The sequence below is a fragment of the Dysidea avara genome, chromosome 7 (assembly GCF_963678975.1).
Source record: "Dysidea avara chromosome 7, odDysAvar1.4, whole genome shotgun sequence".
Taxonomy (NCBI): domain Eukaryota; kingdom Metazoa; phylum Porifera; class Demospongiae; order Dictyoceratida; family Dysideidae; genus Dysidea; species Dysidea avara.
The window spans coordinates 36,709,063-36,731,655 of record NC_089278.1 but is presented as its reverse complement, the minus strand read 5'-3'; the positions used below and the strand labels follow the sequence as shown (position 1 = coordinate 36,731,655).

Here is a 22,593-nt window from a genome sequence, read left to right as displayed (position 1 = left end):
TAGAACGAACTGGTAGGATCTCTTTGGCTGGTTTAGCAATTTACATTGTGTTGTTTTCCTAACATTCTGTAAAAAGAATTCTCCGCATAACTCCACAGTATTTGCAAGTGTGCTGTATTTGCCCAATTAAGTGCATAACTGTTCTGTATGAATCATACAGTACAGTAATGCAGCTAATAAGTACTGTATGAACAATACACTACGCGGCATCGCTTTGATCCTTTCACGCAAAGTATAATATAGACCGCACAGTAATGACCCATCTAGTGGCCTATTGGTTGGGTTGTGGTATTTACCATATGGCAGGTTTTTATTGCAAGACATTACTTTCAGCATTTGCTAAATTTGCGAGAATTTTGCCGCCATGATAACATGATTTTGCAAAGGTCACATGCTGTTGAAAGCTTCATCATTAAGCTATCTGGAAAGATATATTTGCCCAACCAAAGTTGTGTACTGTAAAAGAAAGTCGAAGCAAAAAGTGCATAAGAAAAGGTGTATGTGACTCGAGCTAACAATCTTTGCTTAAGGATAAAATGATTGCCTGCAGGCTTAGCTTGCTAGCAAGGGTCCAGCTCTTTATTAAAGCTTTCTCCCAGCCCATCAGGCTAGTTAAACAATGGAGAAATGAAAGACAGCAGGGGAAAAAACGATGTAACAGTTGTATATACAACACTGGACAGGTGTTTTTGCTTTTACTCTGCTAGTAACAGAAACAGTTGATTGTTACAAATGTTGCCACATTGCCTTTTCAAGGGGTAGTCTAATCTATACTGTCTGTTGAAACACAGCTGGGATCAAGATTCAATCAAAGGGCTTGTGCACAGTAAATCAAGTGATCAAGGCATCCACAAAAGTGGTGATCAAGCACTTTTGAAAGTGAACTTTTAGCAACACTAAGAATTTACTAGGCTTTTACGGTTGATCAAGAGATCAAGGCTCTTTTACAGATGAAATCAAACAATCAAAACAAAATTTAGACGATCAAAATTCTTGATCGCTAGTGTATCAACTGCATGGCAGTATGGAAGTGACTACCCCTTGCTTTATTGCACATATCTTAACTAACAGCAAGATTTAAATTTTAGCGATGATCTTCTGTTGCTAAATTTCCTACTACAGAAATTTCAGACACTATAATAACCCACTCTATGACATGCATTTTGGTGTATCCTAGTATTATTGGATCATGTGAGGTGTTATGGTTTCACTAATCAGTCAGTATGGTGATACTTTACAGGAGGAGCTGGATCGGCTACTAAAGGCAGCCAAAGATGGTAATATAAGTGACCTACATTACCTATTGGAGGACAAAAAGTGGGATGTGAATACAAGAGGTCCTAATGATCGTACATGGGTGAGTTGTAGTTGGTATAGTTGTCTATACTGTAGTATTGTGTAGAGTGAGTAGTGTGTTTATTACAGATGTATACATTTTTTTGTATAAGAAATTTGAGTTTGGAAATTATTTTTGATTGCCATTTGTTTCATTTTCTGGTGAAAATTATAATCCCAGTAAATTATATATCATCAAATAAGTCACTATACCTTTAAGGAATATGGTTTCTCTGAGCTGTGTGAGTCACAACACTTACTTAATACAAAAATTAGGGTCTGGAATGGGACATTGATAGGTCACTTGTTTGGCCTTCATGTTGAGTGCACTATTTGACTGCTGTTAAGTTGTTCATTACAGAAACTTCATTTAAACAACTATTCCAGGGGAGTAAAGCTTCTTTAGTGAAATGTTTGTTGCAGCTGGTATGCAATAGAGAGCTATAGTACAATGGACATACTGGGCTCACGCTTAAGATGGAACTGAACACATAACAAATTAAATACAACCCTCATGTGTACTGAGCTATTATAGGATGACCCCAAATCTCAGATAGCGTGTACTACTTGATTAATTCTGAAAGGTTTTGATAGCTTGAGATGATGTAGTACAGTGTAGCTTGTGAAATAACACAACTTTATTTTACGACCATCTAATTATGAAGTTACAAGCTAATTGCATCAATAACTTGGCCAGTTACAATGAACAACCCATCACTAAGCCACTTCAATTTCAATTGTTTCACACTTTGTATACTTTTCCTTTTTTTGTAGATACCGTAGAGACGGGTTGTTAAGCACATGCGCTTATAATTTTTGGAGAAACCTTTTGTAAGAAATCATACTATCTGTTAGGCGCATACGCCTAATAAACAATTATGTTGTGTTTACATGGAATCACTGTGTTGCAATAGAGGAGTTAGTAGTTCGTGCCAGTCACCACGCCAATGTGTAAGATATTTAGCTCTATTTCTGGGTGACATCCTTCGTAATGAACAAGAATATTGTAATCCAGAAGGCTGATTTGCTGTATACACAGTGAAGGGAGACCTCAAGGAAGACCTCAAGGGAGACCTCAAGGAGACTTAAGCGACATTCACTTTCCAGCGTTTCTTCCTGTATGTAGCTTTGTCGTGTGTCGAGCCTTGCATTTCCCATGTGTGCTTATCAGCTATATGGTTAATCACAAGAAATGTTTGTGCGCTTAACAAATAATATGTGTACGTGCTTAATTGACAAATGTGATTAACAACCCAACTCTACGGTATGGCACAATATGAGGTATATTATGTTACATGTTGTACACACACACATAGTGGGGTGGGTTTCCATGGTAGTATAAATGATCATCCAGCCATGGTTAGTAGTCCTGAACTACATTTTTTGTTAGTTTGTTGTCCCTACTCTAAACTTTTAGTCTACCTTGGAATGTCAAGATCATGACTACACCCTTCATGATATTCAGTATTTGTGTCTCTAGTGAGGTAGTAGTTAATTTATAGCGCTCAATAACCATATAAGGTATACCCTTATGTTAATCCTTCATTTTGGTACATTACTATCCACTGTATTCAGTACAATAGAAGTGGTACAGTATAGTGACCTCATCTGTCTCACTATAGTCACTACATGATGTCTTATTACATGTCATTGTCTATTACTATAGTACAACAAGACGTTGCTACTGATCACCGCACAATATGCACAGTTGGAAGCTTTTAAGCTCCTACTCACCAAAGGAGCAGACATTCATGCTAAGGATAAGGTGATTATTATAATGTGTAATTACTGTTGGTGGGTGTGGCTTGTCCATTACCATAGGTGATGAACTAAGGCCATGACAAATTAATCTTTTGTTTCATGAATGCAGCAGATCAATGTTTTGGCAAACCCAAAATAAACGCAAATCACGTAGATCTCTTAAAATAATTGCTAATATGGCTATAGACTCTTTAATAATGTGCAAGCAGTAATAGTGTAGTAGCAATGGGTAGAAAATGGAGCTCCATCACTTTATTTCGGAATGACTTTAGCTTTTGCACCTGTCAAGATAGGGATACTCTAATAGAGCAGTCATGTAAACTCCAGCAAAACAGTCAGTTGCATTTTACATTATTTACTTTTCAACCTGCCGGGTCACTACTAGAGGGCAAACAATCCGGGAAACATATGATTAATTTGGTATGGCCTAATTGTAGTCTTACTAGACATATTAATGATCTTACTAATTTGTCTAATAATATTGATATTTTTAAATACCATGTATAATGTAACTACCACTAGACAGTCCAAGTAGCTAAGACACTTGGTTTGTTGTAACTTGTTGATAATAATAAAATTTGTGTCAGATCAAAATACAAGGAGTAGGGCTATGAATCAATTGTGATTAATCAAATGATCAATTGGCAGTGTTGGGGCAATTACTTTTTAAAAGTAACTAGTTACATATTACTTGCAACTGAACTATTTAGTTACAGTTACATATTACCAAAGTAACTATAATAATATTACATATTATATTACTTTGTGTCCACAGCCTTAAGCTGTCACGTGTGAAACTACCACTTTATCACGTGACATGATTGTGCTGTTGGACAATGTGCAAATCTTGGTTATAAGTAAGAAGCTGGTGAATAAGCTTCATTCAGTAGGCTTCATTACTTCGTTGTGGCTAGGCATTACTTAGTGGATTAGTAACGAGATTAGTAACTTCGTTACTTGTAGTAATGATGTTATGTAATATTACACTCATTACAGTAACTTCATTACTTATGTAGGTAACACATTACATTTGTAAGTAAAGTAACTTGAGTTATATTACCTGTTTTTATAGCATATTCATTATATTACTTTGTTACCACAAAAGTAATAATTATTATGCAACAAGTTACATAAGTAATGTGTTACCCCCAACACTGTTAATTGGTTATTACTGAGGGTGATTAATAACAGGGCAATATCCAATTAATCAGTTGGATCACATGACCACAAGATTGTTTACTGTTTTCATCATTATCAGTGCACTAAAGTTATTCTGCCTTTTCTGGACTCCTATATCATAGCATCACTTTTCACCTTATTTTTCTTTCAAATGATACGTTTGACTAGTATAGGATGAATACATGAAGTGATTACATTGAAAAAGGATGAAGTCAAGTATTTGGTTGATTGACTGATTATAGAGAGCCATCCAATAATTAGTTTTCTTGTCCTCAGGACACAGCTCTAACAGAAGGGAGCCTGAGGGTTGAAGTTTACATGTTTGGTGGCTTGTACAAATAACAACTGTCATTATGTTGCTAAGAGACAGTACATTTTTACATCTCCTGCCCGATCTCAATGGAGTGACTAGAAATGTATCTCTTTTACTACACTAAACTACAAAAATACATTGTGTACGCTCTAAACTGTGTACTCAACATACAATCAATTTTAGGTTGCTTGTGAATGCTTATGTGCAATGCTTTAATGTGTTGAATATCTACCTCAGTATGTTTTGTCTAGCAATCTAAGAAGGCGAAAAATGTAGTTGCGTTATTAACCCTCTTACCGCCACAACCGCCATATGGCGGTTTCGATTATAAACACCCGTAGCATCACATTCTAAACGCTCTGTAACTTCAGTCGAGCGTTTTAGTAGCCCTTGCACTTATCCTGTAGTGGGTACGCCCTTACATGAATGGGAACAGGGATAACTGGTCTCTTGTGCACTATTGCACGGTTAGATGATGCAATCGTGTACTTTCGGAACGTCGATAACAAGCATTGTAGATGATTCTTCGACGTGATAATGGCACTACTAATAAAGAGAAACAGTAAGGAGAGGGATCATATAGGTTGGAGTGACGTATTGCTACTTTTGTACACCTTGAAACAGTGACCTCATGCTTGTATGCGCATGCGCACTTGCTCAAATGCTTGAAAACCTGATAATCACTTCCACTGTAAACAGGTTAGTGATGTTTATTGTATTATTATAAACATTCTAGCCAGTAAAGTAGTGAAATTTCACATTTGGTTTCACTTAGATCGATTTTCGTACTTTGAGCGGATTAAAAGGAGCTTGGTTGAAAGAAAACAGCTCGCGTGTCCAAGCAATCGCGTTCAAATGCATTCGCAAGCAACCTGAAATTGACTGTACATTTCATTGTTGTATTTTTTATTAATGAATTGACAAATGCAAAATACAAAGTGAGTCCTACTTACAGCTTTATACATGATGTATTATGGTGTGTATTGTACAAGCTAGTGGCAAGCTACAATTGCTCCAAAACTTTAAATCACCACAAGGATGGATTTAGCAGTATGACTGGTATGGTTTCAGCCTTGAACAACAAATAATATTGAAAGTCAGAAATAGCTTGCTCTGAATGCTCAAACATATAGCAGCTCTCAAAATCCTTCATCAGCATTGGTCAGAGAGAGAGAGTAGAAGAAAATACCTCACTAAAATCTGCTAAAGAGATCGATATCAAAATACTCTAATAGAGCAGTCAGCATTACATAATGATTATGACACTATAAACAATACTAACATCACTGAGTGTGGGCATTATAATTGACTTATAACCAGCTGTCTGCAAGTGATGAAATGCTATATGCAGCCTGTAACTATGTGATATGATTTTTTACTATGTTAAATGTGAATGGAATTTTAAACTATCAATGATGTATGGTACAGCTCAAACGCAACATCGTCTCACGAGAGTGCAAGCAATTAAAAGACTCACTAATTAAAGGGTATGGCACTCATTTTGCTTCCAGTATTCATCTCAAACTAAACAGGATGAATACTTGTGAGCAAAATGAGTGCCACGCCCTTTACTTAGCGAGCTTTTAAATTACTCCCACTGTGGAGAGATGGCATTGCATTTGATCAGTACTATACACTGTAGTGCCATTAAATTTCATGTACCATTTAAAATCTCGAATTTTCTGTGTATGGGGGAAGGGGATAAGTCTAGTTTTCACAATGGTAGTTACAGCTACTCAGATGGCCTCACCATCATCTCATTGCTAGACTCATGCAGCTATGCACTAGTTACATATTTCTACAAGTCTAGTTTTTGTTCAATGGATCACACATAGTATTTTATAATCCACACTGTATTGCACCCTGTGCACTTGTAAATGTGTTCTGTGAGAGATTTCCAGTTAGCTATATGATAGTTACACAACAGATAACACTACAGTGTATGTGTCACTAGTAGTGTAGCTGGATGGGTATATAGCAGACTATAGCATAGTTGGGGTAGTAATGTATGTTGATAATTGTTAACAATTTTTAGTGTAGTGTTATGATGATTGTTGTAGTGATGATGTGTTTGTGTTGTTTTAGGATGATTATGCAGCACTCCATTGTGCTGCTGCTGGTGGAGATAGTACCATAGTGAAGGAGTTGATCAAGTCAGGACTGGATGTTAATGCCATCGGTCAGGTAAGCTAGTATAGTAATGAGATGTTGGTAGTAACTGTTGTGTACATGTTAACTGTTAAACAAGTAGTATTGTTGTAGGAGTGTGTAGCATTAAATGATGTGTAGAGTTATCGTGTACATTGGTGACTTCTATGATCATGTGTGTATGTGTGTTATGTGTCTGGTGTAGTATTGATTGTGTGGTATATGTAATGATGTGTATGGGATGACATCTCACTGGTCTGTGTTACTCTGTGGGAAATTGTCATCCTCCAAGTTTGCTTTATCAAAATTCAAATTGTGATACAAAGGTTGAAGGTGCAAAGTTTTTGCTGATACAGAAATGATAGCCGATATAGTACATGACATGATAGTAAAGTGACTATTGTAATAAGGTCACTTGTTGTTGATTTTATGTTACAGATCTCCCAGGGCTGTGTTGTTATACATATCTTAGTGCCTGTGTAAATTTGTTCATTATTATGACATCGCAGGAGTGTCCGCCATTATTCCATCATCTCAGTGATTGTATGGGAGTAGTAAACCAATTCACTTACATAGGCATAGAAGAAAGCAAGCTAGATGGGCTAAAGAATCACCTAAAAGCCAGGAGATTGATATGCTCTAATAGAGCATTCAGCTTGCTATAATAAATAGTCAGATTATAATGTAATGAGCCACCATCCCACATTGGTTTAGGTTAACTTTCCTGATCTGAAACATGTTTGGCCTAATAACAGTAGTGTAGTAAACTAGAGTGGTATGGACCTTATCCACTTTGACGTCACAGCATAAAAAAGACAGTGATAGTGTGGAAATTTTGTACAGGGTTGCATTGAGAGAAATAGTGTTTTGTTATAATAACGTTTATGTACAGCAGCAAGGGCAAGGTAAGGCATACTTCCTAGAAGCCGCATACTAACCTGAACTTTCAATTATTCTTAAAACCTTCTGTAAAGACCATTTCTAATATATTCACAGAAATTTTTGGATGCCCAGTCTCCTCAAGCAGGAAAGTTTTTAGTATATGTGGGTTAGTATGTGGCTTCTAGTAAAGTCGCGGAATCACCTATATACTTACTTAAAAGACAAACATGCACAGTTTTGTATCCATATCAAAACTTTAGTCTGGTTTCTCCTGGTGGGATTATTTGGCATCACCACATCATACTGTACTCTTAGTGAGTTTTCTATAATGGTCTAGTACAGTAATGTCACTGTGACATCTATTCTCCTCATCACTAGCCACACTGATGTCACTCCACAAGAGGTTAACATCTACTCCACCATGACATAGTGGTGTTGAGTAATAATATCTTATACTGAGTAATCTTGGTAATGGAAGACCAATATTCTTCACCTTGCTGAGTATTCATGCTAAAACCCTTTAACTGCTAAGGATGCCATATGGTGTCCTCAGGCTATAAACCCGACAGTGATAGAGATTTATACACTATAACATTCTTCATGCACTAAACCAACAAAACACTGGAACATGGGTAATCAAATCCTTGATGTACTAGCTATTGCTAGTAATGTTACATAATCACCTGTTATCATGTACAGTAGGGAAGGTTATGATTTTGTAATGCAATTTTTTTGTGAGATGGATTTTAGGCCATATGTGTGTTTACGCACATGTGGTTGTAGTTGTGAAAGCACCTGATAGCCAGTCTTAACTTGTATTACTTCAATTATAAACAGACTAACAGTGTTTATTGTATTGTAAGGAACATTAGAACAATGTTTACTAATGGTTGAACATGCTCACAAATCAAGTTTTACGATTTATGGTTTATAACATTCTTGTGGTTCCGGTTATGAACAAGACTGAAGTAGCTGTATAATCAAATTGTTTAGACAATAGCAAACATATTATAGACAGGTTCAGAACATTTCATGGTTATGTTTGTCACTTAATTACTTAACCCTTCAAATCTGGAATTAATTTTGAACATGAAATAATGTGTTACAGAGCTTTCCCTAGTGAAATAAAGTAGACCAGTAAAAATGTCAATTTGCTAAAGTCAAAATTTTAATTATATTCTTTTTACCACATCAAAAGAATTTCTAGTAAAGTAGAGCGGTAAACCCCTGTGTAAGTGCGTATTATAGGCAGGCGTCAGGTTTCTGTTAACAAAATAGTAACCATGGTAACAGTGTATGGTCATGTGCGACTATACATGTTGTGTGTAGATTGTGACCGAATTGTGTAGTGGTATAGTTTGATAGTGTAATAGAATTTCATTATTACAGTGTAATGTGCTCATATACAGGTTTAGTAGGAGTGTCCACCATCAGTAAATTGATCAGACAAGTTGACCACACTCAACTGGTTTAGAATTATAAATGAAAACAGTCTTGTTGTTTGAGTTATAGTAGATCATGTGATAGCAGCCATACTAGTGTGGCGTGGTCCTGTTTAGTAGGTGTACAATTTTTATTGGATGATATTTATGGTAGAGTGATGGTCGTACACTGGTAGTTATGTTGAAGTTATAAACACTTTGTTAGGTGATGTGATTACTGGCTACACATTCACTATTTGTGGTCAATAACTTCAAATGTTATCATAAACACTCCTCCATATCAGTTTGGATAATTGACTCTCGACTGTATTATTGTTGATGTGTAGTAGTGTAGCTAGTATGTTGTGAAGTTAATTGTCATCAAATATAATTCACTATAGTATCAAGTGACACCCCTACATGTTGCAGCCCAATATGGACACCATGAAGTTTTCCAACTTCTACTCAAAGCAGGAGCTAAACTGGATATGGTTGATGAAGTTAGTGATCATAATTTATTAATAATGAGGTTATGTGTATAGTGGTATAGTATTAGTGTAGTAATCACACAAATTAAGATGGCTGTCAAGTGGATAACAGGAGACCGTGCTACAATAAATTTTATACCCTATGAAACCATCTGTTGTGTAATAATATGTATGGTTAGAGTAGCTGTGTGGGATTATCTTAAACTAGTTAACTTAGTCATGACAATGCTGTTAGTTCTTGTTGACGTGATCATGTGTAGATACCGTAAGTTCTCTCTAAAATTTCGGCCCCCTCTATTTATTCGGCACCCGTATTCTAACAGTGAAATAATTTCCCCTAATAAAAAAATCGGCACATTTGCTATTTTTGCGATGGATGCTGATCATGACGAGAACGTCAGAGTTGTCTAGCCTTAATATCAACGATACCAATTATACTGTGACGAGTGATCGATCAACTAAAATTAGTGGTGATTTCTATCTAATTATAGGCCAAAATTTGGCGAGACGAAAACTATTGATTTAAAAATATGCCAAATTTTTAGAGGACTTACGGTAATAGTATTGCAGCATCCCCCAGTACGGCTTATTGTAGAATAGAAATGTCCACTGAACAATTATATATAATCATGACTGATCATTTGACCGCCACCTTAATCTGTTATATAATGTACCATATTGTGTTGAATTATGGCCAGGCATTTTAAGCAACTCTTACCCCGCACTATACTATACCGGCATTTATATACGTGACCATCATTCATGAGCCAACTTATACCTCAGTGTTGTACTCTCCTTGATGTCTTCTTACTTAATCATGTGTCACAGATTCTAGCTATATAGGAACTCTATAAAACGTTCTTCACTTCATCATTTATAATATATTCATTTGAGACCAGGTGTTTATTCAAAACCAGGCAAAAATTTCTCCTCAAAATTGCAGCCTTGATCAAAATGGCTTTGTTTGAGATTTGTCAACGCATAAAAAAAAATTCCTCCTGGAAATTTTGGATAGTGGCAATCTGCAAGAACTTTCTCCCTCAAAAGAATCCCGCTTTGCGGTATTAGAAATACTGTATGTTATATTATCCAGTGAAATGAGTATTGGACTTGTTTTGTGAAGGTTACGGGTTACCAGATAAATAATTTTGCAGGAGCTTTGTTTATAGTTCTGTTTTAACCGTTTTACTTGGAAGAACTCACTAAAATTACATGAATATTAACGTACTGTACAAGTAATACCATAAGCAGTGATACACTCAACAAGGGAAGCATTTGTACAGAAATGCAAGCACTAAACTGTGAAACTGTTGAGTTGCTATTCATCAAAAACCAGGTTTCATGGGAAGCCACATCGTGATATTTAGCTATTACTTAGTGATTTCTAGGTCTTCACAAATGAATTGAGTTGTTATCCAATTGTAACAGCCCGGTAGTGGACTCGCGGTATTTCCGTAGCAGAACTACTCACCATTATCCTTGAAAGATATGATAATTAACCAGCCTCTAGTCAGTTTTCCCACAAAGTCTCCATGACAGGACCTAGATAATATAACCACCCGTTGATAATGCCCTAAAAAATTAGTACTAATTGGCTGACAGCTGCTATTTTTGATGAATAATAACCACATTAAGCACTGAGTAACGTTAAACACTGGTTCGGCTGGTTCAACCATATTGCGGGGACTTAATTTTACTCTTGACTGCCTTCCGTAGTAAATTGTTAACACTCACTTTGTGTCATACCTCCGCTATTATCACGTGGCTATACAACGCTTTGAAGTTAACAACCTTCTCACTAACACCTGCTTGAGTTTCGTGCTAATATTGTATCATCCATTATCATGCATCGAAAAATAATAACGTATTATTAAGCGCCTAACCTGTAACCTTAAGGTGCCTTGCAAAAAAGTGAAATAGCTACCCATTCTATTAGCATGGCTATTTCATTAAAAACATGACAACTATATAGTGTAACCATAGTGATAGATGTCTCCATTGTGGAGTAAAATGATGGTTGCTTGGCAACACTGCAAACATTACTAAGGTATAATCCCTTTGGTGCTATAGGAATGGTTGCTAAGTTTGATCACTCTGTAACAGTAATTGTTGATTGAATAACAGTTGCTATGGTTATCGGATTGATTTTTATCAAACATAAACAGAGAACTACAGTGAAAAGTAATTTTTTTTGCTTTGTGAATCAGCTGAACAGAATGAGTCAGTCAGACCAGTCTGACCATAGATGTAGTATATGGGATTAATGGTACGAGAATTGTAAACAGGAAAGGGTAAAATAGTCCATCATATAGCTGAACATAATTTCTTCTTGTTTACAAAGTAAGAACTATTAATCCAATATACGGTAGTCCCTCAGTTATCTGCCTGTACCATCATTTATCTAAAATTGATAATGACTGTTCTATTAGAGTATTTTGTTTGTAGATGGTTTATTAGAGTAAGGGTGTGTTCTATTGGAGTATGTGAACAAAGTTCTGAATATAAATGAATGGGCTGAACAGTTCACTTATCTGAATACTTTTTATCATAGCCTGAGACCATTGAAGTTTGGATAACTGATGGTCTACTGTGCTACAACAAGCAATCCTATTACATCTACTAATACAGTTAAACTAGTACAAATCCAGTCACCTGTTAGACAAAATATGTGAACTTTATTGAGTAGTTGTGACAAGTCACTATACATGGTTTGTACAGTGACCATATTCCACAGTGACAGAACTAACTGTGTTAACATATTTGGTTATTGTGAGTGTGGACTAGACTAGTATTGTGTGGTGTGGCTAGTGACCCGCCAATTATTTTTACCTATTATGCTATGCTGCACTGCTCAAAATTTTGCCTATTATGTATGCTTAAATTTAGTGTTGCACCGATAACCAAATTAGCCGATTATTCTGACAACCGATATTAAGCAGCCAATACCGATAACTGATCCGATATACACTAATAACACTATCTCTCAACCTCATCATTAAATGACTCACATTAGTGACATAATCATTGATATACAGCTCATTCTAGACTAAAGTATAAAGTTAGATGTATACCACAAGCAAAAGCTACTCACTTTGACAAGGTTTTAAGTACATTTTACTACTGCTATATGGTTGAGACAAATGGCTGGTACTACATAGAAACCTAAACCTCAGTTTACTGTTGGGCATGGCCTAAAACCTGACAGTTTATTGTGGGCATGGCTTATAGTCACCACTGAACCATCAACACATAACTTAATTAAAATGCCAAATAACTTATGTCTAGCCTCCCCCACATCATTATACTACACAGCACAGTGTAGATTAACATCAGCTTTAATTTAATCAAAACCGATTAGTCAGCTAGTAGCCAATACTGCCGATACTGATTATTGAACCAATGCAACTGTACTTAAATTAATGCTCAATATTTACCTATTATGCTGAAATTATGCTCAATATTTATACCAGTTTTTCTAGTAAATTTGGGAAAACAGTAAGTTGCTGAAGCACAGACTCCAAATCCTTGCTTGTCAAAATGCATGTCATAGAAAAGATCGATATACTCTAATAGAACAGTCAGCTATCTGATTATTCTCTGACTGTTCTATTAAAGTATATCGATCTTTTTCTGTGATATGTATTTTGATAAGTATTTTGGTAAGCAAGAATTTATGGTAATGCGCAAGTGTTCTGCCTATTATGTTAGCATTATGCTCAATGCTTTCAAGCACCTATTATGCCAGCATAATCGGCAGGCCCTATACATGGATACATTGTTAACAGTTCACACAAAAGAGAAAGAGAAAGGATCATTACTGCTTTTCCTGCCTACCTTCTAGTCTGGTTCACCACATAAACATGTATGACACCTTATCCTTCTACACACTGGATGATATTTCAAGTGCTGCAGAGTGTAATATGTGCCAGTAAAATAAATTTTCACAATTGCTCAATCAGAAAGTACATTGTAAAATTGTTAATTCTAAACTTTAAAAATAAGTAATTATTTTACTCACATGACTTTTATATGTCATGATTCAGTTTGAATAATGTTAAAGCTTTCCCTATACTCCTTAGTGTGTAGAAAATGAAAGCGTTTCCAAGAAAGAAGTAACAATGGTGAAGTTTCTAAATAAATTCCCATAATTTGCATGCCCTTTACTGTAGGAACACATAACAATGATCAAGACACACGGTAGTGTGTCGTGTGGCCAAGAAAGCTGGCACGTCACATTGTGAGTATAATTATTGGAAGAAACAAAGCACTATTTTCATGCATACGTAGCTCCGTGCTTCCTTCATGAATTGGAATCATTTTTATACTGCAGATGTCCCTCACCTTCAGCACCCCACATACCAAATTTGAGCAAGATTGGCAAACGCCACCGTGAAATAGAAGCCTTCAAAAATCTGCTTAATTTCTTTGTTATTTTTTTCTTCATTTAGGGGTTTTGGGGGAGCTTAGATTATTCTTTTTGCACACCTAACAAAAATCATTATAAAATGCGAATGTGTAGCTCGCTTGTCTTGAGCTTTGGTACACTTTGAGAACAAAGGCTTGTTGGTTAAAAGTAAATATAAACACTCGGGTGTCTATGCAGGTAAATATGGTATTGAATAACAATTAAAACTCTTTAATTGGGTAGTCACCAGAAATCTGGATATGTGGCCAGTAACACCTGCCCATGTACTGTAATAAAGTTAATAGTAACATGTTGTAATGATTTGTTGTTGGTATATTAGTTTCAGGATATATTGTGTAAAATGATCAAGTTTGATAGTAACTTTATGTTGTAGCTATGTACATTGTACAAACATGGCAACTTAAACTACTCATTCACTTCTTCATGATTTGTGTTGTTGTAGTATAATCAGACCACACTCCATCATGCTGCTATTGGGGGAGATACTGCCATAGTGAAGGAGTGTATCAAGTCAGGACTGGATGTTAATGCCATCGATAATGTAAGTTAGTATAGTAATGAGATGTTGGTAGTAACTGTAGGAGTGTATAACATGCTGAGTGTGCTTTGAATACCACACTAGTTATAGCTACTAGTTGTACCAACCAGTTGTTAACCCACACTATATGCCCCTAGCTTAGGTCCTTCATTCTTTGACAGGACCACAGCTAAAAGTTGATGATTTTAATGATAAAAACAATCCAGCCAGTGTTTCAGTGGTATTTGCGTTTAGCATTAAATGATGTGTAGAGTTATCATGTACATTGGTGACCTTTATGATCATGTGTGTATGTGTGTTATGTGTCTGGTGTAGTATTGATTGTGTGGTATATGTAGTAGTGCATAACGAATGTGTGCAGCAGCTATATGGCAAACAAATTACAGGTGCTTAATTCATCGATCATAACTGAAGTACAGGTGAAGCGATTTCCTCATAGTGAGCTGTATAGGTTTAAACCGACCAAAAAAAATAGTGTATTTAGCCTCCTAACACTCTTGAGTAGGTGATGGACTGACCGCGTGTTACGTACTTGCTGCACATGCGTTGTTACTCCAAATAATGCTGTTTTCTAGATAATACTCTCCTTTAGCTAGCAAAGGTGTGTGTGGTGTTTGCTCCCACCATTAACTATGTTTAAAGTCTTTAAACTTCATTTAAACAAGTAGTATTGTTGTAGGAGTGTGTAGCATTAAATGATGTGTAGAGTTATCATGTACATTGGTGACCTCTATGATCATGTGTGTATGTGTGTTATGTGTCTGGTGTAGTATTGATTGTGTGGTATATGTAGTAGTGCATAACGAATGTTGATTTTACGCTTCAAGGGTTTGAGTGCAACATTCAAAGCTTTAGTGAACATTTTATGTTGCTATAGCTACAGTTGCATTATGCAGTCGGCATAATTTTGAGTGTATTGTAGCTTAATTCATATAACAATAGTCATCGTTCTGGCTCCTTTTGGCAAATGGAATTTCTCGCGTTGACACTATTGTTCGTCTGTTTAATAAGATATGGCAGCAGGAGAAAGCACACAACAAGATGCTTCAAAACCTTACAGCAGTACACAACTCACGATTGTGCTTCCTCTACAGCTTGTCCCAACTGTACTTTGTGATTATCAGTGGGCGTGGTCACTTGTGGGGCGCGAGCTAATTAACTTGTCAGACACCTAATTGGCTTTGTGTACAACCACCTTCCATTAATTTCTAGTGTCTCAGGTATAATTGCCCATGGCGAAAATCGTTCGTGGCATGATGAGCAGTCAGATTGTTGCAGTCAATATAGCCAGGTTGCACATGCATAAAATTCAAACTTCTGTGAATGCTATCCCACTAGGAAACTGTGAGAAGGCTAAAGCCTGTGAATACAGGGAGTCATAAAACTTCGCTTATGTCATTCGAATAATGCACCCTTCGAACCATTGAATGAATGTAGCACATTCGTTTATTCACTAATATGTAGTGATGTGTATGGCATGATGTTTTGCTGGTCTATGTAAGTAGTGAGTATTCGGTGTCTGCAAAATTTGTTGCCATACAGAAATGATACGTTTACAGTACGTGACATGATAGTAAAGTGACTATTGTAATAAGGTCACTTGTTGTTGATTTTATATTACAGATTCCCCGGGGCTGTGTTGTTATACATATCTTAGTGCCTGTGTAAATTTGTTCATTATTATGATATCGCAAAAGTGTCCGCCATTATTCCATCATCTCAGTGATTGTATGGGAGTAGTAAACTAATTCACTTACATAGGCATAGAGGAAAGCAAGCTAGATGGGCTAAAGAATCGCCTTATAGGTGTGCTCCACCCATTCGCACTACTCACTTTCAAGATGTTAATGCAATGCCCCATATACTTTACCTGGGATTGGTCCTGAAGCATGGGGAGTTGCTCATAGCATCTTGAAAATGAGCAATGCGAATGGGCCAAAACACACATATATTATTGACAGGATTGTAGGGGCACTGTGTAAGGAATCTCCAGATTGTAGCTGTGAAATTACGACTTACAGAACAAATCATAACATTTGAACCAAGGTTTCTCGTGAATTAAGGCTATTTTAGCGTACCTTCTTATCAACTTTTCTTTGAGATTTTTCGACAAGTAATCTTTCATTTCACAACTACCCACCCCAGAACTTTCAATTATTCTTAAAACTAGTACAGTGCTGTACACCTACAATTTTTAAACCAGGCACGCGCCCACAGCTGGCCTTCGGCTGGCTGTGGGCAAGCGCCTGGTTTACTGAAATTGTTTTCGTAAAAGTGTGTGTGTACCTATCTACCTATCTATGTTTGTCCGTACGCACCCACGTGAGCAAAATCGTTTAATAACGGTAAAAGCAGCTTTTACGTAAGAAATAAAAGTGAAAAGAAGTCTGTATTAAACTTCTGCACAGGTGAACTTTGCTCTGAGGTGGTTTTCGGAGGACTGAAATATGGGTGTGGTGACTTTCCTCAGATTACCTTCCCCTTGAGGCTGTCAGGCATTTAGCAACTGAAAAACAATGGTGCAGGCCTTGTACACTACCAGGAATAGCCTATCGCTTCGAGTTGAAAGGGGGCGTATCCCTTACGTACGCGAACGAAAATGAAGAGCAACTTTGAGGCTTTGTCGAGAGAATTTGTGGGAAAAAACACGTTAGTGACACTTTTAGAAGATAGTTTTGTGCGTAATATGTTGGTAAAAGTAGTTTGTTTAACAAACGCTTCCTTAGCAGTGCATAGCAACATAATTGAACGAATTACGAATATTTCATGAATTACGAAATACGAAAATTAGCTAATATTATTGAGCAACCCAAAATTACTCTATTGTAAAGTAGTAATACATAGTTGGTTAATTCATATAGTAGCATATACTGTCTATAGTTAATTCCAGATGAGTTAGCTAGCTGCATGGCGCCTGGTTTTTAGAAGTAGCACAACATCAACTTGTTTTGTCACTGGTTAATTGCCTACCAATAATTGGCAATAACCAGTTACTTGGTTATTTGTATATTGGCAGACATAATATGAGTCAACAAGCCTTAACAAATGTAGACCGCTCTAGGATGATTGGTTGTGTGCTCGTCCTATTTAATGCTTGCTCAGCTGCTGTTTATCCATTGCCATGGCGTGCCATGCAGAGCTGTTACAACTGCTGGAAGGTTTAGGGTGGTACCAATTAGTGACCATCAACATCCTGTCTTGCAATAACTGTTATTACTATCACATATTTACACATTCTTTGAGGTTATGTTTATCATGTTTTAACACTTGTCAGCGGGAGTAATTTGTGGTTTACCAAGTAGGTGGGCAATGACCAGTTTAAAGGTTTCTTCACTACACCAGTTAATAACCCGTTAATTGGACACTGGTGTACTGCACTACTTAAAATCTTCTGTAAAGAACATTTCTAATATATTCGCAGAAAATTTTGGATGCCCAGTCTCCTCAAGCAGGAAAGTTTTTAGTATATGTGAGTTATTATGTGGCTTCTAGTAAGGTCATGGTTCCCCTATGTACTTACTTAAAAGACAAACATGCACAGTTTTGTATCCATATCAAAACTTTGGTCTGGTTTCTCGTGGTGGGACTATTTGGCATCACCACATCATGCTGTACTCTTAGTGAGTTTTCTATAATGGTCTAGTACAGTAATGTCACTGTGTGACATCTATTCTCCTCATCATTAGCCACACTGATGTCACTCCACAAGAGGTTAACATCTACTCCACCATGACATAGTGGTGTTGAGTAATAATATCTTATACTGAGTAATCTTGGTAATGAAGGACCAATATTCTTCACCTTGCTGAGTATTCATGTTAAAACCCTTTAACTGCTAAGGATGCCATATGGTATCCTCAGGCTATAAACCCGACAGTGATAGAGATTTATACACTATAACATTCTTCATGCACTAAACCAACAAAACACTGGAACATGGGTAATCAAATCCTTGATGTACTAGCTATTGCTAGTAATGTTACATAATCACCTGTTGTCATGTACAGTAGGGAAGGTTATGATTTTGTAATGCAATTTTTTTGTGAGATGGATTTTAGGCCATATGTGTGTTTACGCACATGTGGTTGTAGTTGTGAAAGCACCTGATAGCCAGTCTTAACTTGTATTGCTTCAATTATAAACAGACTAACAATATTTATTGTATTGTAAGGAACATTAGAACAATGTTTACTAATGGTTGAACATGCTCACAAATCAATTTTTACGATTTATGGTTTATAACATTCTTGTGGTTCTCGTTATGAACAAGACTGAAGTAGCTGTATAATCAAATTGTTTAGACAATAGCAAACATATTATAGACAGGTTCAGAAAATTTCATGGTTTGGTTTGTTACTTAATTACTTAACCCTTCAAATCTAGAATTAATTTTGAACATAAAATAATGTGTTACAGAGCTTTCCCTAGTGAAATAAAGTAGATCAGTAAAAATGTCAATTTGCTACCAACATCAAAGTCAAAATTTTAATTATATTCTGTTTACCACATCAAAAGAATTTCTAGTAAAGTAGAGCGGTAAGCCCCTGTGTAAGTACGTATTATAGGCAGGCATCAGGTTTCTGTTAACAAAATAGTAACCATGGTAACAGTGTATGGTCATGTGCGACTATACATGTTGTGAGTAGATTGTGACTGAATTGTGTAGTGGTATAGTTTGATAGTGCAGTAGAATTTCATTATTACAGTGTAATGTGCTCATATACAGGTTTAGTAGGAGTGTCCACCATCATTAAATTGATCAGACAAGTTGACCACACTGAACTGGTTTAGAATTATGAAATGAAAACAGTCTTGTTGTTTGAGTTATAGTAGATCATGTGATAGCAGCCATACTAGTGTGGTGTGGTCCTGTTTAGTAGGTGTACAATTTTTATTGGATGATATTTATGGTAGAGTGATGGTCGTACACTGGTAGTTATGTTGAAGTTATTAACACTTTGTTAGGTGATGTGATTACTGGCTACACATTCACTATTTGTGGTCAATAACTTCATAAACACTCCTCCATATTAGTTTGGATAATTGACTCTCGACTGTATTATTGTTGATGTGTAGTAGTGTAGCTAGTATGTTGTGAAGTTAATTGTCATCAAATATAATTCACTATAGGATCAATGGACACCCCTACAAGCTGCAGCCCAATATGGACACCATGAAGTTTTCCAACTTCTACTCAAAGCAGGAGCTAAACTGGATATGGTTGATAACGTTAGTGATCATAATTTATTAATGATGAGGTTATGTGTATAGTGGTATAGTATTAGTGTAGTAATCACACAAATTAAGATGGCTGTCAAGTAGATAAGAGGAGCCCTTGCTACAATAAACTTTATACCCTATGAAACCATCTGTTGTGTAATAATATGTATGGTTAGAGTAGCTGTGTGGGATTATCTCAAAATAGTTAACTTAGTCACGACAATGCTGTTAATTCTTGTTGAGGTGATCATGTGTAGATAATAGTATTGCAGCATCCCCCAATATGGCTTTTTGTAGGATAAAGAAATGTCCACTGAACAATTATATATAATCATGACTGATCATTTGACCGCCACCTTAATCTGTTATATAATGTACCATATTGTGTTGAATTATGGCCAGGTATTTTAAGCAACTTTTACCCCGCACTATACTATACCGGCATTTATATACGTGACCATCATTCATGAGCCAACTTATACCTCAGTGTTGTACTCTCCTTGATGTCTTCTTACTTAATCATGTGTCACAGATTCAAGCTATGTAGGAACTCTATAAAACGTTCTTCGTTTCATCATTTATAATATGTTCATTTGAGACCAGGTGTTTATTCAAAACCAGACAAAAATTTCTCCTCAAAATTGCAGCCTTGATTTGTCAACGCATAAAAAAAAAAATTTCAATCCTTGAAATTTTGGATAGTGGCAATCTGCAAGAACTTTCTCCCTCAAAAGAATCCCGCTTTGTGGTATTAGAAATACTGTATGTTATATTATTCAGTGAAATGAGTATTGGACTTGTTTTGTTAAGGTTACGGGTTACCAGATAAATAATTTTGCAGGAGCTTTGTTTATAGTTCTGTTTTAACCGTTTTGCAAGGAAGAACTCACTAAAATTACATGAATATTAACGTACTGTACAAGTAATACCATAAGCGGTGATACACTCAACAAGGGAAGCATTTGTATACAGAAATGCAGGCACTAAACTGTGAAACTGTTGAGTTGCTATTCATCAAAAACCAGGTTTCATGGGAAGCCACACCATGATATTTAACATTAATTTAGTGATTTCTAGGTCCTCACGAACGAATTGAGTTGTTATCCAATTGTAACAGCCCAGTAGTGGACTCGTGGTATTTCCGTAGCAGAACTACTCACCATTATCCTTGAAAGATACAATAATTAACCAGCCTCTAGTCAGTTTTTCCACAAAGTCTCCTCGACAGGACCTAGATAATATAACCACCCGTTGATACTGCCCTAAAAAATTAGTACTAATTGGCTGACAGCTGCTATTTTTGATGAATAATAACCACATTAAGCTCTGAGTAACGCTAAACACTGGTTCAGCTGGTTCAACCATATTGCGGGGACTTAATTTTACTCTTGACTGCCTTCCGTAGTAAATTATTAACACTCACTTTGTATCATTCCTCCGCTATTATCACGTGGCTATACAACGCTTTGAAGTTAACAACCTTCTCATTAACACCTGCGTGAGTTTTGTGCTGATATTGCACCATCCATTATCGTGCATCGAAAAATAACGTATTATTAAGCGCCTAACCCGTAACCTTAAGGTCCCTTGCAAAAAGTGAAATAGCTACCCATTCTATTAGCATGGCTATTTTATTAAAAACATGACAACTATATAGTGTAACCATAGTGATAGATGTCTCCATTGTGGAGTAAAATGATGGTTGCTTGGCAACACTGCAAACATTACTAAGGTATAATCCCTTTGGTGCTATAGGAATGGTTGCTAAGTTTGATCACTCTGTAACAGTAATTGTTGATTGAATAACAGTTGCTATGGTTATCGGATTGATTTTTATCAAACATAAACAGAGAACTACAATGAAAAGTAATTTTTTGCTTTTTGAATCAGCTGAGCAGAATGAGTCAGTCAGGCCAGTCTGACCATAGATGTAGTATATGGGATTAATGGTACGAGAATTGTAAACAGGAAAGGGTAAAATAGTCCATCATATAGCTGAACATGACTTCTTCTTGTTTACAAAGTAAGAACTATTAATCCAATATACGGTAGTCCCTCAGTTACCCACCTGTACCATCATTTATCTAAAATTGATAATGACTGTTCTATTAGAGTATTTTGTTTGTAGATGGTTTATTAGAGTAAGGGTGTGTTCTATTGGAGTATGTGAACAAAGTTCTGAATATAAATGAATGGGCTGAACAGTTAACTTATCTGAACACTTTTTATCATAGCCTGAGACCATTGAAGTTTAGATAACTGATGGTCTACTGTACTACAACAAGCAATCCTATTACATCTACTAATACAGTTAAACTAGTACAAATCCAGTCACCTGTTAGACAAAATATGTGAACTTTATTGAGTAGTTGTGACAAGTCACTATACATGGTTTGTACAGTGACCATATTCCACAGTGACAGAACTAACTGTGTTAACATATTTGGTTATTGTGAGTGTGGCCTAGACTAGTATTGTGTGGTGTGGCTAGGGACCCGCCAATTATTTTTATCTATTATGCTATGCTGTGCTGCACTGCTCAAAAGTTTTCCTATTACGTATGCTCAAATTAATGCTCAATATTTACCTATTATGCTGAAATTATGCTCAATATTTATACCAGTTTTTCTAGTAAATTTGCACTTTATGGGAAAACAGTAAGTTGCTGAAGCACAGACTCTAAATCCTTGCTTGTCAAAATGCATGTCACAGAAAAGATCGATATACTCTAATAGAACAGTCAGCTATCTGATTATTCTCTGACTGTTCTATTAAAGTATATTGATCTTTTTCTGTGATATGTATTTTGATAAGCAAGAATTTATGGTAATGCACAAGTGTCCTGCCTATTATGCTAGCATTATGCTCAATGCTTTCAAGCA

At 36.2% G+C, this 22,593-nt stretch overlaps 1 protein-coding gene across 1 annotated transcript in view; it reads left to right on the top strand.

The window, feature by feature from the left end:
• Window positions 1–2,866: 2,866 nt before the first annotated feature.
• LOC136261216 (26S proteasome non-ATPase regulatory subunit 10-like) overlaps window positions 2,867–22,593 on the top strand; it is a 37,281-nt gene continuing 17,554 nt past the window's right edge. The window contains exons 1-4 of the mRNA XM_066055190.1: window positions 2,867–2,923; window positions 3,002–3,100; window positions 6,674–6,772; window positions 9,441–9,539. Of these exons, the coding sequence (XP_065911262.1) occupies window positions 2,867–2,923; window positions 3,002–3,100; window positions 6,674–6,772; window positions 9,441–9,539 (354 nt within the window). The remainder of the gene's footprint in view (window positions 2,924–3,001; window positions 3,101–6,673; window positions 6,773–9,440; window positions 9,540–22,593) is intronic.